Source organism: Ascaphus truei, chromosome 1, assembly GCF_040206685.1.
Source record: "Ascaphus truei isolate aAscTru1 chromosome 1, aAscTru1.hap1, whole genome shotgun sequence".
Lineage (NCBI taxonomy): Eukaryota > Metazoa > Chordata > Amphibia > Anura > Ascaphidae > Ascaphus > Ascaphus truei.
Genome location: NC_134483.1, coordinates 224,732,944 through 224,749,129, shown reverse-complemented (window position 1 = coordinate 224,749,129; position 16,186 = coordinate 224,732,944). Strand labels below are relative to the sequence as shown.

The following is a 16,186-nucleotide window of genomic DNA, read 5'->3' as shown; positions in this document are numbered from 1 at the left end:
CCACACACTCAGTCAACTCAGTCACCCACCTAGCTGTCAAGGGGGGGGGAAGCCTAACCCTGTCGTACGCCCCCCCCAAAATTACATCCCGGGCAACGCCGGGTCTCTCAGCTAGTATACTATACTTTGCAGACCACTCTGGTGGCTGTAATAGGATTCTTTTCTTAATACAATACCCACTATGTGAAACCATTCGATAGAAAAAAAATTGAGTTGGTACATACTGGTATTCTAGATCTATATTACAGGCAGTCCTCGTTTTACAACGCTTCGTTTTACAACGAATGGCTTATCCAACGCTATGCAATGCACACCTATATTAATTTTTACAACGCCAAAACGGCTTATCCAACGCTCTTGGGAGGGGGGGGGCACGAGTCACGGGGGGGGGGAACCAGCAGGGGGACGGACGCACGGAGGGGGGGGGGGGGACATGCACATACATAAATTATGACAATACATATGCCCACTGCTCTCCACCCCCCCCCACTCCCCTTTCCCCCCCCACTCCCCTTTCCCCCCCCACTCCCCTTTCCCCCCCCCCCCCACTCCCTTTTCCCCCCCACTCCCCTTTCCCCCCCACTCCCCTTCCCCCCCCACTCCCCTTTCCCCCCCCTTTCCCCACCCACTCCCCTTCCCCCCCCACTCCCCTTCCCCCCCCCCCACTCCCCTTTCCCCCCCACTCCCCTTTCTCCCCCCCGCTCCCCTTTCTCCCCCCCGCTCCCCTTTCTCCCCCCCGCTCCCCTTTCTCCCCCCCGCTCCCCTTTCTTCCCCCCCCTCTCCCCTTTCTCCCCCCCGCTACCCTTTCTCCCCCCCCCCCCCGCTCCCCTTTCTCCCCCCCCCGCTCCCCTTTCTCCCCCCCGCTCCCCTTTCTCCCCCCCCGCTCCCCTTTCTCCCACCCCCCCCGCTCTCCCCTTTCTCCCCCCCGCTCCCCTTTCTCCCCCCCACTCCCCTTTCTCCCCCCCGCTCCCCTTTTTCCCCCCCCGCTCCCCTTTTTCCCCCCCGCTCCCCTTTTTCCCTCCCGCTCCCCTTTTTCCCTCCCCTGCCCGCTCCCCTTTCCCTCCCCCCCTCCCCCCCTCCCCTTTCCCTCCCCCCCTCCCCTTTCCCTCCCCCCCCTCCCCTTTCCCTCCCCCCTCCCCTTTCCCTCCCCCCTCCCCTTTCCCTCCCCCCCTCCCCTTTCCCTCCCCCCCCCCTCCTCCCCTTTCCCTCCCCACTCCTCCCCTTTCCCTCCCCACTCCTCCCCTTTCCCTCCCACTCCTCCCCTTTCCCTCCCCCCTCCTCCCCTTTCCCTCCCCCCTCCTCCCCTTTCCCTCCCCTCCCACACCCTTCCCCCCTCCCACACCCTACCCCCTTCCCCCCCTCCCACCCCCTTCCCCATCCTCCCACACCCTTCCCCCCCTTCCCACCACCCTTCGCCTTCCTGCCCGCCTTCCTGCCTCCCCGCCTCTGCTTTCGCGCCCACCCGCCTCTGCCTTTCACCCGCCCTTACTCCGCCCGCCTCTGCCTTTCACCCACCGCCTCACAGCCGCTGCATGCACTCAACAGACACCCGCCACACTCGACACATACCTGCCGCCACACACACCTGCTGCCTCCCGCCCCTACGCACCGACATCACTGACCCACCGCTTCACACCCTAGCAGGACCCCCACTCACAGTGAGCACTCACAACCCACGCGCCACCTGCCCCCTCACACCCTAGCAGGACCCCACTCACAGACAGCACTCACAACCCATGTGCCACCCGCCGCCTCACACCCTAGCAGGACCCCCACTCACAGGCAGCACTCATAACCCACGCGCCACCTGCCGCCTCACACCCTAGCAGGACACACGCCTCACATTTTTACATCTGTTATGTCACCAAAATATACATTGTACTGTGGTGTGTTTACAATAAACCCTTTTTAAACAACATCGTATTACATTTTATTCCATCTTTCTTTTCAACATTATTATCCAACCTTTACAACAAATAGTCACCTATTGTTCCAAGATTTATAAATAATACTACCTATTACGCATTTACATCCCGGGCAACGCCGGGTCTCTCAGCTAGTGCACTATATAATTTGTGTGTGCTGCATATCTTATTGTCTGCGTAAAATATTTTGTGTATTTTAGCATTAAAAATGCCTTCAGGAACGGAACCTTTCATTTAAACAGTGTTCCTATGGGAAAACGTGTTTCGCTTTACGTTTCGCTATCCAACGCCATTTTGAGTAACGCAGTGTGTCGGATAACCGAGGACTGCCTGTACACCTTCAGTCTGCATATCCCATAATAAAAATACATTCATTTCAAGGTGATCTTTGCACACGAATAAAGTGGTCGTAGCAATACTGTAATTACGCACAAGACTATCTGCTTCATGCTTTTGGTTTAAAACAAATGTAATGGATACAATGTGCAGTAACACCAACCAGAATGCTTTCAGATCTGAGAGAAATCATGACATTTACAAATACTGTAGTGTTCGTGATTTATCTTCATAGTGGGAAGATTTTCCTCATACCAGTGAAGGGTTACCTGGTTTACATTGCTGCAGCAAAGCATTTCTTGTCGGACAATGCTTGATAGTCAAAGAATAAAGAAGGTTTCGCAAAAGTCATTTAAAATGGGATGCAATGTCACGTATTCAAAGTAAAAACCAATGCACACAAAATATTGCAGCAAGCATGTGTTGGTCTCACACTGTACACGAGGCAGTAATTGTGCTCATAGTGGCAGATAACCTCCTTCTCATACTTCATACAGGAGATCTCCCTGCGGAGCACTCACAATGTGCATACAAAAAAACACTCTGGAGGGGCACTGGTTCAGAAACTTACTGGATTGGGTTATTTTAATCAGTTAAATGCGGTCAGTGGATGAAATGGAGGGTAGAACGTGGTGTAAAAACTGCACAAATAGAGCGTCTTGCTTTGAAATGGTGATATATATTAAGGATTCTCTAATTTTGCCCATACTTATGGATTGATTTATTTTCACCTAATTCCTTCCTTAGAACCAGGTTATTTTATTTGGAACCTGTAAATCCAGCTTCCTGTCAGTATTGTATCCCATGAATGTTAATATTTTGCAGTATTTTTTTTATATATATTTATACAGTATATTACATTCAAAGAACACAAGCTAATGTATTTAGCAATTCCATATTATTTACAATGATGCATTTTCTTACTTCTCCAGTGCTCCTGATCAAAGGCGATACTAGCAGCCTAACTTAAAATGCCAAGTAACATTCAACTCTATGAATGGCAATTTTGTAAATGTATTGATATTTTGTAATTTTTCCTGCCAACGCTGGTTTATGATGTGTAATACTCAGATTGCAGCAATAAAGAGATCTCCTGGTATCTCGGTGTGTACGTGTTGTGGCGATATAGTTCCTTCTGCTGGCTGCATAGTGGTACTAAAGCACTCAAGTATCAGTATTTGTGTGTAAAAATGCTAGGCGCTCGTTTTTGTATGTTTAATTTCTCATTGTGCATATTAAGTAATGTCTGTTAACTAATAACCATCTATCAAACAGTAACATGATGGAAATGGACCATCAAATACTAAATTATTACATGTGTATTTACTGATCTGTTTTTGCTTATTGGAGCTTGATTTGCTTTCTCAGTGTCCCACAGATGTAAATCATGTATATTTTTTGTATTTACAGGTAGAGATGGTATATTCTCTCCTGTCCATGCTTGGTACTCATGACAAGGATGATATGTCCCGAACCTTACTAGCCATGTCGAGCTCTCAGGATAGCTGTATAGCCATGCGCCAGTCTGGGTGTCTTCCTCTTCTCATCCAGTTGCTACATGGCAACGATAAAGACTCCGTACTGCTGGGGAACTCGCGAGGAAGCAAAGAGGCTCGTGCCAGGGCCAGCGCAGCACTGCATAACATCATTCACTCGCAGCCCGATGACAAGCGGGGCCGGAGGGAAATCCGTGTTCTCCACCTCTTGGAACAAATCCGGGCCTACTGTGAAACCTGCTGGGAATGGCAGGAGGCACACGAGCAAGGAATGGACCAAGACAAAAATCCAAGTATGTGGGGGAAATAATTAGGAACTTTATCAAATGTTGTCTCAAGTGTCTTGCAATTGGATATCTGAAAAGGTCTTAACACCCCTTGATGGAAAAATGTTGAGGCGCCCTTGCTAGTGGTACTACACTAATCATATTTTTCCTCTGTGCACTTCCCGCTTTGGGTCACACATGGTTTATTGGTTATGTTTATCTCTTAAGTATTTTTAAAACAAAAGGTTGCCGCGCAGGCGCCAGCTGGTGGGTGTGGGTTGGAGGAAGTCTTCCTTTGCTTTTGTCACGCACGACACACCTGTGAACATGTGACTTGTGTATGTGACCAGGGTTGATACACAGCTATCTAGCGGATCCATTTTTCACCCAGCAAGGTGCCTCAAATTAATAATAAAAGGAAAATAAACAAAATAAGGCGCAACAAATATAGTTGATAAATGTGAACAAACTCAAATGCTGCCTAAACACTTGCGGTATCCCAAACCGCAAATTATACTAAACTAAACAACCAGGTGTTCATGGCGCAAAATGAATGGGAATATAACAGTGAGTAAACCCAGTGAATATAAATGAAACACTGATATCACTTATACAGCAACTCCATTGAACAGGATCCTCTGAAGTGGATGCTCATTGGAAACCTCATGTAGAGAAGAAAGCACAGATGCATGCAATATGGTGCATTAACATTTTACTTTCATTAAACAAACAATGCAGGGGGGAAAAGGGCAACTCACAATTTCCCCACTGGTCAAAAGCAGAGTGTGACTTTGGGCATACTCGGCTCCTCGTCGTACGCGTGCCCACATGCACGGCTTTCCCGATCTGCATCTCTCACTCGCGTCTTGGGTTGCCTCGTGTCAACTGCTCAGATTCGTAGTGGTACGGTGGCCTCGGAAGTCCAAAATGCCCAACGCGTTTCGTCTGTGTAGCGACTTCTGAGTTTACTGCACTGTTGTATTCACATTCATTTTGCGCCATGAACACCTTGTGGTTTAGTTTAGAATAATAAAATGAATAAGATACATAAAAGAGGGTTTTAGTTTATTTGTACGGTCAGTGAAGAATTGTAATGCCAGTAAAACCAGGTCTTGGCCAATTCTCTGTATTTTTAAGACGACTTGTAGCTCAAGTTAATGGTTTTTGTCCCAATTTATTAAAATACTAAATATTTTCATTACACTTTAGTTTTCCCGCTTGCTTTGTTCGTTACAGTGGAAACGATGTGATGTGTGTAGCCCACCATGGTTGAACCACATGTGCTTTAGCTTTGCCACATTTCCTATAGGAGGTGGCGGGGGAGGTGGGGTGTGTGTGTAAGGGAAGCTGTGGTCGTTTGCTTCTGCTCGAAGAGGAGCTAACCTGTTCTAGAATGTAGCTCGTCCCCACTCCAAGAATGTTGTATGGGATGGTGGTGAAGGGCATGGAGGGGAGAAAGTAGAGACCAGGAGGACAAAAGAATATTAGGTAGTTATTTTGGGTTGTTTCAGTTGCCATTAAAGCAGTAATTCTGTTTATTTTATATATATATATATATATATATATATATATTTGCATTATTGATATTTCTACATAATTGGAACCTGTGGGGATCCTCACCCCTCAACGGTTCCTGAGACACTGGTGATGGTACAGGTGCCAGGACTCCCTCCAGGCAATATAGTCCCCAAATCAGCTTAGGTTGTGGCTTCCTAGTGAATAACGGCAGCCATTTTGGATTTAACATGGCTGAGGAGTGGCATTGAAAACCGAATGTTTTTTGGGAACTGGGGGATCACTGGAGTTGATCAGTTTACTATTTTGGTGGGATTGCTCCTTTACATTTACGTATTCTAGCTGACTTGTGAAATGTCATTGTTTTTTTCTATTCTATTATGTCCTGTAATACGTTTTGCAGGTACTATAGTCATAGTAGATTTCACTTTATCATTCCTCGTGTTTGTTTTGGTGGAAGGTAAAGGGATGAGCATGGGAGGCACTTAAACTAGAACAGCCAAAGAAGGCTGCTGACCTAGCTACTGTTACAGAATGAAACAACTTGCCTAGCACAATGATTTAGGAAAAGACTGCCTGTTCTTGAATTATGTCTAATTGAATGCCGTTACAATGAACTTTTCACTTCCCTTCTGATGTCTTGGCAACGACACACAAGTAGCCATTGTACCATTCCCAGAACGTCCTCTGTGACACTTGCAGAGCTTGAATTCCACCTCCGCTGACTGCATTTGCTTCTCAGGACTCATTGATGTCATAATCCATGGATTATGCCTTCTGACCACATAGCCGTCTTTTGATAGGTGCTGTTACATAGGGCCTCGTGCTGAAGCAGATGACTGACTCACCAGAATGTTTTTGTTTTTTTCTATAGGGAGAAAGGGCCAATCAGAGGAGAAAAACGGGACATAGGAAGATAGGACCAATCAGAGGAGTTAGGGGGTGGGACAGAGGACTAATCAGAGGAGGAGAGGAAAAGAGCAAAGAGGGAGACCGACTAGAGGTACAGAGAGGAGTAGACAGACATAAAGGGGTTGAGAGATGGAGGGAGACGGACATGAGACACTGTGGGAGGGTGACGCAGCGGGCCCTGAGGGGCAGATACTGGTAAAAACAAAATTGCACCAGTTTTTTTACAGAGAATAATTGTATTAACCTGTATGGTATTTTATTTATTTCATACATACAGTCTTTCTGTAGGGAAAAAGGCGTCTGAACTTTAACCAAAGGAAAATGTTTTTATATCCAATTGAATTATTTATAGAGAATAGTAGAAATCTACTGCCATTCCTAATAATGTTATATTCTTGTTAATCCCTAAAAAGGTGCCAGAATCCTCTGAGTTTGATATGTATGTGGTTGGGTGTATGTATATAATATACACACACATACTGTGCGCGTGGTGTTGGACGATAATAAAAAACTGATGACTATATATATCGCTATAAATATTTGATTTTGCAAAGGTCTGAAAATGTTCTATTCACAAACACATTGTGGAATACTCAACACATAAGCAGGAAACTATAAGCATGGAAATGATAAGAATCCATGAATGGGAAGTACCCTTTAGGTATCAGAATAACGAGGCAATCTCACCTATAATCAACTCAACTGGTAGTATCCCACTTGGCACAGTAGTAAGGTATACACACAATAAAGTGTCCAGACACATACATAATGATGTAGTGTTATGAAATGACGACTGAGATATATCTCAAGGACTCACGTATAGTGCAGCATCCTTGGGTGGTATTCCACGTCCTCAGGTACAGGTGTGCTTCCGTCTTTAATCAGGAACAAAAAGACACAGCACTACTTCCCAATGGAATAGATCAAAAAATCCACCTTGATAAAGAGCTAACGCTTGAAACGCGTAGGTGTGGGCCTCCTGCCTGTGTATGCTGTTTTTTCACTTTGGGAACGCTCTCCCTTTTTTTGATCTATTCCATTGGGAAGTCATGCTGTGTCTTTATGTTCCGGCTTTTGTAACTAAAAATGTTCTAGTAAATCTAAAGAAAATGTATTTTTTATTTAGATTTACTAGAACAAAGAGCCCTTCATTTCCAAACCCTTTCCATCTCTGCACTTCACCTTTTTGTATCTACACTGCTCCCATCACCCTCATCCTGGTCTAGGATCTCTTGCCGTGACCAAAGCCTCGCCGGCGGTCCCCCGTCACTACAACACGCCATCGGGCAGGTCGCCGCTGTACGCCACTCCAGGCCGCCTTGAGCCTAGTCCAGTGACACTCCATCTTTAAATGTTCCGCGGGGTGTTTAAAGGTGGCAGCCGCGGGCTTAGAGCGGCGAGCGCTTTGGTCGCAGCCAAAGGTCCCATTCCACCTCGTCCATCCACCATTGAGCCCATCACTCTCACCCTTAAGTACTCCCTCCATTTAAAAACACATTTCATTTATAAAATGCTAAAAATATATATAACCGAGTTTTCGACAATCCTTAAGGAAAAAAAATTATTTTGACACTTTCTTAAGAATGATCGAAATCTGTTTTAATTCAATTTTAACATGGGGTTGAGTCCCAGGGGGACGGATGGAGGGGTTTTCAGAACGATACCCCCCCCCTCCCCTCCCCTCTGGCAGCATTCAGAAGCAGGGAGGGAGGACTCGGAGGCTAGAGAGGCAGTAAGAGACTTGACAGCGCGGTAGCTTCACAGCTGCGCCTCTGCCCGAGTAATACCGCCATAATAGGTAATCCCCCATATTGACACACCGTGAGATTATATTCAGCAGCGGATATGATAATCCGCCGCCCCTGGGCACTTAGCTGTGGTGGCTGCCGCCCTCCTCCTGAATCGCAGCGTGCGTCACCAACGTGCCCTCGCACAGCCTTTCGTTGACATGGTAACGCGCCGACATTTGGTGCCATGGCAACGAGACGCCGTGTGAAGTCACGTTGGCGATGTTCACGGCGTCATTTGATGCTGCTGTTCGAAAGGAGCGGTAACAAGGAAGCAGTCGCCACAGCGAAGTGCCTTCCCATTAGGCCCGATCGACCAGAGAGCGCGGCAAATGTATATGGGGGCGGGCATTTTTGTCGTCCTAGGTCTGGAAGCCGATTATATTTATATTATATTATTGCGGTATTACTTATTACCGATATTTTGCACAACCGTATGTATGTATGTATGTATGTATGTATGTATGGATGTATGGATCCTAACACTGAGTATGTACTATCTTGCATGTAAAGGGGCGCCGCTAGCAAAGAGCAAAAAGTCAAGGGCGACAAATGGGTTCTTATATCGCTGCACTTTCTATAAAACCTCTAAAGTGAAACAATGAAAATATAACAAAAAAAAATCACTTTTAATGCATTAATATAACTTTAAAAAGGGACTATTAAAGACACTTAAGCTGGGGGGAGGGGAGTTGTCTGTACTGCTTAACCCTCAATTGATGAAGCAGCTGACTTGTTTCCTATCATTAGGTTGTTCTCCCTTCTTTTTCCTTTTAATAAGATGGTTGCTATTCTTAATTTTCAGTGTAGTATATAGTGACATAAGAACAGGAGAAGAAATAAAGCATAAGTGAGGGGATAATGTATTGTTTATGTGCCTAGTAAATGTAAACGCTCAATTTCTATCAGGAAAGGTGTAGCTACAGACTGGATCCTTAATAGGCGGGGGGGGGATGGAAAAAGCCAGAGCTCTACCCACGTGTAGGCTTAATAATAATTAGAGAGATACGTGCCCACAGGTCTCAAAATGTAAACATTTAATGGATCATCGTACGATACAAAGGCAACTAGCCTTTCACGCGTAGGAGCTTTATCAAGGCTAAAAAAAGACATGCACACCGGAGTGTTTTTAAACTGTCAGGTCGCAGCGCCGCCACCAATCCTCTCCAAACTGGGAACCTCCTGAAGACGCGGGGCGTGTGATGTCAGCACGCCTGAGTGTGGACATTGAATCTGAAAACTTTATTAAACATCATTACACTCCGGCAATACAAAACAGCACATTGGATTCAATAAGAATCTTACAAAGAGAGAATATAAAAAAAAAAACATATTAAATATTTGACGGCAGTGATAGATATACGGTTTGTATATGCCTCCCAATGTTAAAAAAAAGAAATCTCTCTCCATCAGCACTGGGGGTTTTTTGTATCTGTACACACATACAGTACACTGCATAAAGGAAAGACTCAAAAAAAAAGTTCACAGTAATAAATGATAAATGAAAAAGCTTTTTTTATGGACCTTTACATACTCACACTATCACATACCTGATACCTGAGGGGTACTATATGTTGGCATTATTAGGTTTCACCGCACAGTTTTCTGAATTTGGATCGTTAATAGGTATTTCTCAAAATTCCAAAGCAAATTGTTGAGTGAAACAATGTATAATGGCAGCAGTTGTTTAATGTATCCATAGGTTAACACAAATTCCCAGCAAGCTCAAACTCCCACACCCACCACAAAGTGAATATATATTTATGTCAACCAGAGAGCTACTGAGCGTGGCAATTGTATATAACAAGAGACAGGGGGTGCCCAATGCTGCATCCAATTGACAAAACATATAAAGTAAAATACTTCAATAATAATAATTGGTTATTTAGTTAACCCTTTGGCCAAAGGCGTCATAAGCCTGCATACCAACGTCAAGGTATAACCAATAGTTAGGACAGTGGGATACTACTGGGGTTTTGTAGCAACAAATAGTGGAACACATCTAGAGTCTAATCTAGCTAAAACTCATCTGGTAATTAAGGTAATGGCCTGAAGTTTGATCCACTTGTCTATATACTTCATCTAAATGCCTAGGTCTGAGGACCTGTCCGCTATATGGATTCTATATAAAGTTTCTTACTCAAGTTGGCGGACACCTCTAATACAATAGTGATTCAAATTCTCATAATTTCATTCGAACTAGATGTTTAGAAATGAGGATATGTCTTTTCCTTCTTTCTGAAAAGCATCACGGCATCATGCAGGAACCCCTGTGCGCCACCGTACTGCCAGTTGCACAAACCCCTAGGAGATGACGTTGGACGTATGTGAAGTCATGCGTTCCTGACAACGCGTTTCACTGGACAGCTTCATTAGTGAAAGCTTTTTCTTTCTGTTCTTACCTCCCTATACAACACACATTCCCAGCAAGCTCAAACCCCAACCCCCCACCACATTGGGTCGACAAATCACCAAAAAATCTACTCGCCGAACAAAAAAATCTACTCGCCACCTAGTACCACACATGTGCTGCTTGGGCCAATAGGAGCTCGCCACGATGTTAAATCCACTCGCCTGGGGCGTGCAAATGTATAGGTTTGTCGAACACTGTATATATGTATATATGTATGTATGTATGTGTGTGTGTGTGTGTATATATATATATATATATATATATATATATATATATATATATATATATATATATATATATATATATATATATATATATATGTAACAGAGCAGATGGCACACAAATACCGATGAAGACAGGTGCTTAGTCCCATATGAATGAATATAATCAAAGGCTCCTTACCAGGCACCAGACCAGGGAATCCAAAGTAGGCACAGCAAGGAAGAGACAGCACACTTATTAGCAAAAAGAATTGTATTAGTAAAGCAGGCACAAAACACTAACATTTCGGTCCTAAAAACAGGACCTTTATCAAGGGAGTGCTTACCACAGATAGACCATAACCACCAATATATACCCATAACTAACTACCTTAATTAAAAACAAAATTGCACACACCTGTGTAACTGCAACCTCCTCCGGTGAGTAACAGATGACGTCATCACCTGGCGTCTATCTCATGTGCTCACTGCAGTAAGGAGCATCATGAGTAACTAGGGAAACTATGGGAGACCCCCCTCAGCCACAGGAACGGGCTCTACTGCGCATGTGTGGTGCTCAAGTTCTGGGTTGCCTCGCAATGACAGGCAACAGGAAGGAGGGAGGAATGAGCAGTGAAGGGAGGGGGGCGGGCCAGAGTGCTCCGTGACAGCAGCTACAGAGCACATGGAAGTAGAGGCTGCAGGCAGAATCACATGTATACAAACACCACTAAAGTGCATACATACCAGCTGGGCAAAGGGACAGCAGGGAGAAGGGGAAAGGGGGGTGTGTGTGGGAGGGGGGGGTGGCAACAGGGGGAAAAGGGGAAGGAGGGTGGTAGGAAGCAGGGATAGGAAGATATGGTTAGAGATAAGTAACATGTCAGAGATGCATCTGGGTCAAACCCGTGCAGGTCCACTTTTGGCACTGTCCTCATTATGGACCTGCACGGGTTTGACCCAGATGCATCTCTGACATGTTACTTATCTCTAACCATGTCTTCCTATCCCTGCTTCCTACCACCCTCCTTCCCCTTTTCCCCCTGTTGCCATCCCCCCCTCCCACACACACCCCCCTTTCCCCTTCTCCCTGCTGTCCCTTTGCCCAGCTGGTATCTATGCACTTTAGTGGTGTTTGTATACATGTGATTCTGCCTGCAGCCTCTACTTCCATGTGCTCTGTAGCTGCTGTCACGGAGCACTCTGGCCCGCCCCCCTCCCTTCACTGCTCATTCCTCCCTCCTTCCTGTTGCCTGTCATTGCGAGGCAACCCAGAACTTGAGCACCACACATGCGCAGTAGAGCCCGTTCCTGTGGCTGAGGGGGGTCTCCCATAGTTTCCCTAGTTACTCATGATGCTCCTTACTGCAGTGAGCACATGAGATAGACGCCAGGTGATGACGTCATCTATTCCTCACCGGAGGAGGTTGCAGTTACACAGGTGTGTGCAATTTTGTTTTTAATTAAGGTAGTTAGTTATGGGTATATATTGGTGGTTATGGTCTATCTGTGGTAAGCACTCCCTTGATAAAGGTCCTGTTTTTAGGACCGAAACGTTGGTGTTTTGTGCCTGCTTTACTAATACAATTCTTTTTGCTAATAAGTGTGCTGTCTCTTCCTTGCTGTGCCTACTTTGGATTCCCTGGATTCTCTGGTGTGCCTGGTAAGGAGCCTTTGATTTTATATATATATATATATATATATATATATATATATATATATATATATATATATATACACACATGAAGGTCAGTCAGCACACTGCAGTAGAAAAGGTTATAATAGCAGATGCTAGTCCCATAGAAAATAAGTATGATACGAACCAATCCAAAGACCAGTAAAGAGACCACACCGCACGGGGTTAATCCAAAAATCTATATTCACAACATGAAATACACGTAAGCCAACGTTTCGGTCCCACAGAGAGACCTTCCTCAGGGCCGTGCCCTGAGGCAGGTCTCTCTGTGGGACCGAAACGTTGGCTTACGTGTATTTCATGTTGTGAATATAGATTTTTGGATTAACCCCGTGCGGTGTGCTGTCTCTTTACTGGTTTTTGGATTGGTTCGTATCATATATATATATATATATATATATATATATATATATATATATATATATATTATACTGATGCAGCGGACGTTATTCGAACACTTCACGCGTCATGTACATTGGAATCCCGATTTGAAACCGCGGGATGAATTCCAGCCTTCCCGCACTAAGATGCGAGTGCGGCGAGAGCAGAAAAACTAATTTTAGTGTTCTGGCTATTAAAAACATGAAATTGACACAGTAGCACAGTAGCACAGTCCTGTACACATTACAATTCATCCGTTTTATTGCAAATAAAGAAACAGAATCCATGAAATTAAACAAAACATCTGCGATAAGCGCGGGTGCCTGGGGCGATTTGCCGCGTTCATGCTGCGTGGGGAACAGCAGAGAACTCAAAATCGGCGCCGTGATGTGTTCGAATAACGGCCGCTGCATCTCTGTGTGTGTGTGTGTGTGTGTGTATATATATATATATATATATATATATATATACACCTGTCTAAGACATGCAAATGAACATACAGTAATATTTACAGTTGCTTTATGCTTTATTGTGGAGGTTTTTTGTCACTTTTTTTACCCACCATAACCTTAATAATTGTGGTGTGTGTGTATCTACTATATATTTCTGAAAGCACTGTATGTCTGCGTCCCTAGCGGCAATCTCATTGGTCCCTTGGCCCGCCCGCCCCCGCACACCTCTCATTGGCCTGAGGCAGAGTGACGGGCAAAAACACACACACACACACACCCTCACTCTCCCCCGTCAGTTGGACCGCAGCTCACCTTCCACACCCCCCCCCCCTCCTCTCCCGGTGCCCCTCACTCTATCCCCCCACCTCACCCAAATCCCCACGCTCCGCAACATCCCCAGCCGCACCATCACCCTCACCGTGCGCCGCGGCCCTCCTGCTCAGCAACAAACTCCAGGCTCCTCCCCCCTCGCGGCGCGGCCCGGGCCTCCTGCTCTCCCCCTCACGTGCGCCGCTACCGGAGAGGGGAAGCGCGGCGCGAGACTCCCCCTCACGTGCGCCACTACCGGAGAGGGGAAGCGCGGCGCGAGACTCCCCCTCACGTGCGCCACTACCGGAGAGGGGAAGCGCGGCGCGAGACTCCCCCTCACGTGCGCCGCTACCGGAGAGGGGAAGCGCGGGACTCCCCCTCACGTGCGCCGCTACCGGACGGAAGGGAAGCGCGGCGCGGGTCTCCTGCCACTCTTGCCCCCCCCCCACAGCTTCCCGAACTCACCTCCTGCCCCAGCCAGATGCCACGGGGTCAAGGTAAGTCACCCACCGTCTCCCACCCACGCACTGTCACCCACCCAGTCACTTTCACCCAGTCACCCACTCAGTAACCCACCCACTCAGTAACCCACCCACCCACTCACTTAGTCACCCAAAAACTCACTTAGTCACCCACTCACTCAGTCAAGTCACCCACCCACTCACCCACCCACCCACTCACCCAGTCACTCACCCACCCAGTCACTCACCCACCCAGTCACTCACCCACCCAGTCACTCACCCACCCAGTCACTCACCCACCCACCCAGTCACTCACCCACCCAGTCACTCACCCACCCAGTCACTCACCCACCCAGTCACTCACCCACCCACCCAGTCACTCACCCACCCACCCAGTCACTCACCCACCCACCCAGTCACTCAACCCACCCAGTCACTCACCCACCCAGTCACCCACCCAGTCACTCACCCACCCAGTCACTCACCCACTCACCCACCCAGTCACCCACCCAGTCACTCACCCACCCACCCAGTCACTCACCCACCCAGTCACTCACCCACCCACCCAGTCACCCACCCAGTCACTCACCCACCCACCCAGTCACCCACCCATCCAGTCACTCACCCACCTAGTCACTCACCCACCCAGTCACTCAAGTCACTCACCCGCCCAGTCACTCAAGTCACTCACCCACCCAGTCACTCACCCACCCAGTCACTCACCCACCCAGTCACTCACTCCCCCACCCACCCAGTCACTCACCCACCCACCCAGTCACCCACCCAGTCACTCAACCACCCACCCAGTCAGTCTCCCACTCAGTCTCCCACTCAGTCTCCCACTCACCCACCCATTCAGTTTCCCACTCACCCACCCATTCAGTTTCCCACTCACCCACCCATTCAGTTTCCCACTCACCCACCCATTCAGTTTCCCACACATCCACCCATTCAGTTTCCCACTCATCCACCCATTCAGTTTCCCACTCACCCACCCATTCAGTTTCCCACTCACCCACCCATTCAGTTTCCCACTCACCCACCCATTCAGTTTCCCACTCACCCACCCATTCAGTCTCCCACTCACCCACCCATTCAGTCTCACACTCACCCACCCATTCAGTCTCACACTCACCCACCCATTCAGTCTCACACTCACCCACCCATTCAGTCTCACACTCACCCACCCAGTCTCACCCAAAACCACCCACCCAGTCTCACCCAAAACCACCCACCCAGTCACTGACCCCACCCACCCAGTCACCCACCCTGTCACCGACCCCAGTCACTGACCCACCCAGTCACCAACCCTGAAAAAGTCACCCAGTCACCGACCCACCCACCCACCCAAAGTCACCCACCCACCAACCGACCCAAAGTCACCCACCTACTGACCCAAAGTCACCCACCCACCAACCCAAAGTCACCCACCCACCGACCCAAAGTCATCCACCCACCGACCCAAAGTCAAACCGACCCAAAGTCACCCACCCACCAACCCAAAGTCACCCACCCACCCACCGACCCAAAGTCACCCACCCACCGACCCAAAGTCACCCACCCACCGACCCAAAGTCACCCACCCACCGACCCAAAGTCACCCACCCACCGACCCAAAGTCACCCACCCACCGACCCAAAGTCATCCACCCACCGACCCAAAGTCACCCACCCACCGACCCAAAGTCAAACCGACCCAAAGTCACCCACCCAGTCACCGACCCAAAGTCACCCACTCAGTCACCAACCCACCCACTCAGTCAAGTGTCACCCACCCACACAGTCACCCACACACTCAGTCAACTCAGTCACCCACCTAGCTGTCAAGGGGGGGGGGAAGCCTAACCCTGTCGTACTCCCCCCCCCCCCCCCAAAATTACATCCCGGGCAACGCCGGGTCTCTCAGCTAGTATATATATATATATATATATATATATATATATATATATACACAAAAAGAAGGGGACTGAGCTGCGCCTCTGCTAATGATTGCTGGTATACAGTGTGACTCACTAGGAGTAAAACACTGTATAATAGG

At 47.5% G+C, this 16,186-nt stretch overlaps 1 protein-coding gene across 6 annotated transcripts in view; it reads left to right on the top strand.

Annotated features, from left to right (window-relative positions):
* Positions 1–16,186, top strand: part of APC (APC regulator of Wnt signaling pathway) — a 151,072-nt gene that overhangs the window by 121,197 nt on the left and 13,689 nt on the right. For 5 of the 6 annotated variants that reach the window (XM_075601654.1, XM_075601634.1, XM_075601643.1 and 2 more), the window contains one exon: positions 3,672–4,050. In XM_075601654.1, the coding sequence (XP_075457769.1) occupies positions 3,672–4,050 (379 nt within the window). Of the gene's footprint in view, positions 1–3,671; positions 4,051–6,427; positions 6,542–16,186 lie in introns of those variants that run through there. The other variant, XM_075601681.1, reaches the window with a different exon arrangement.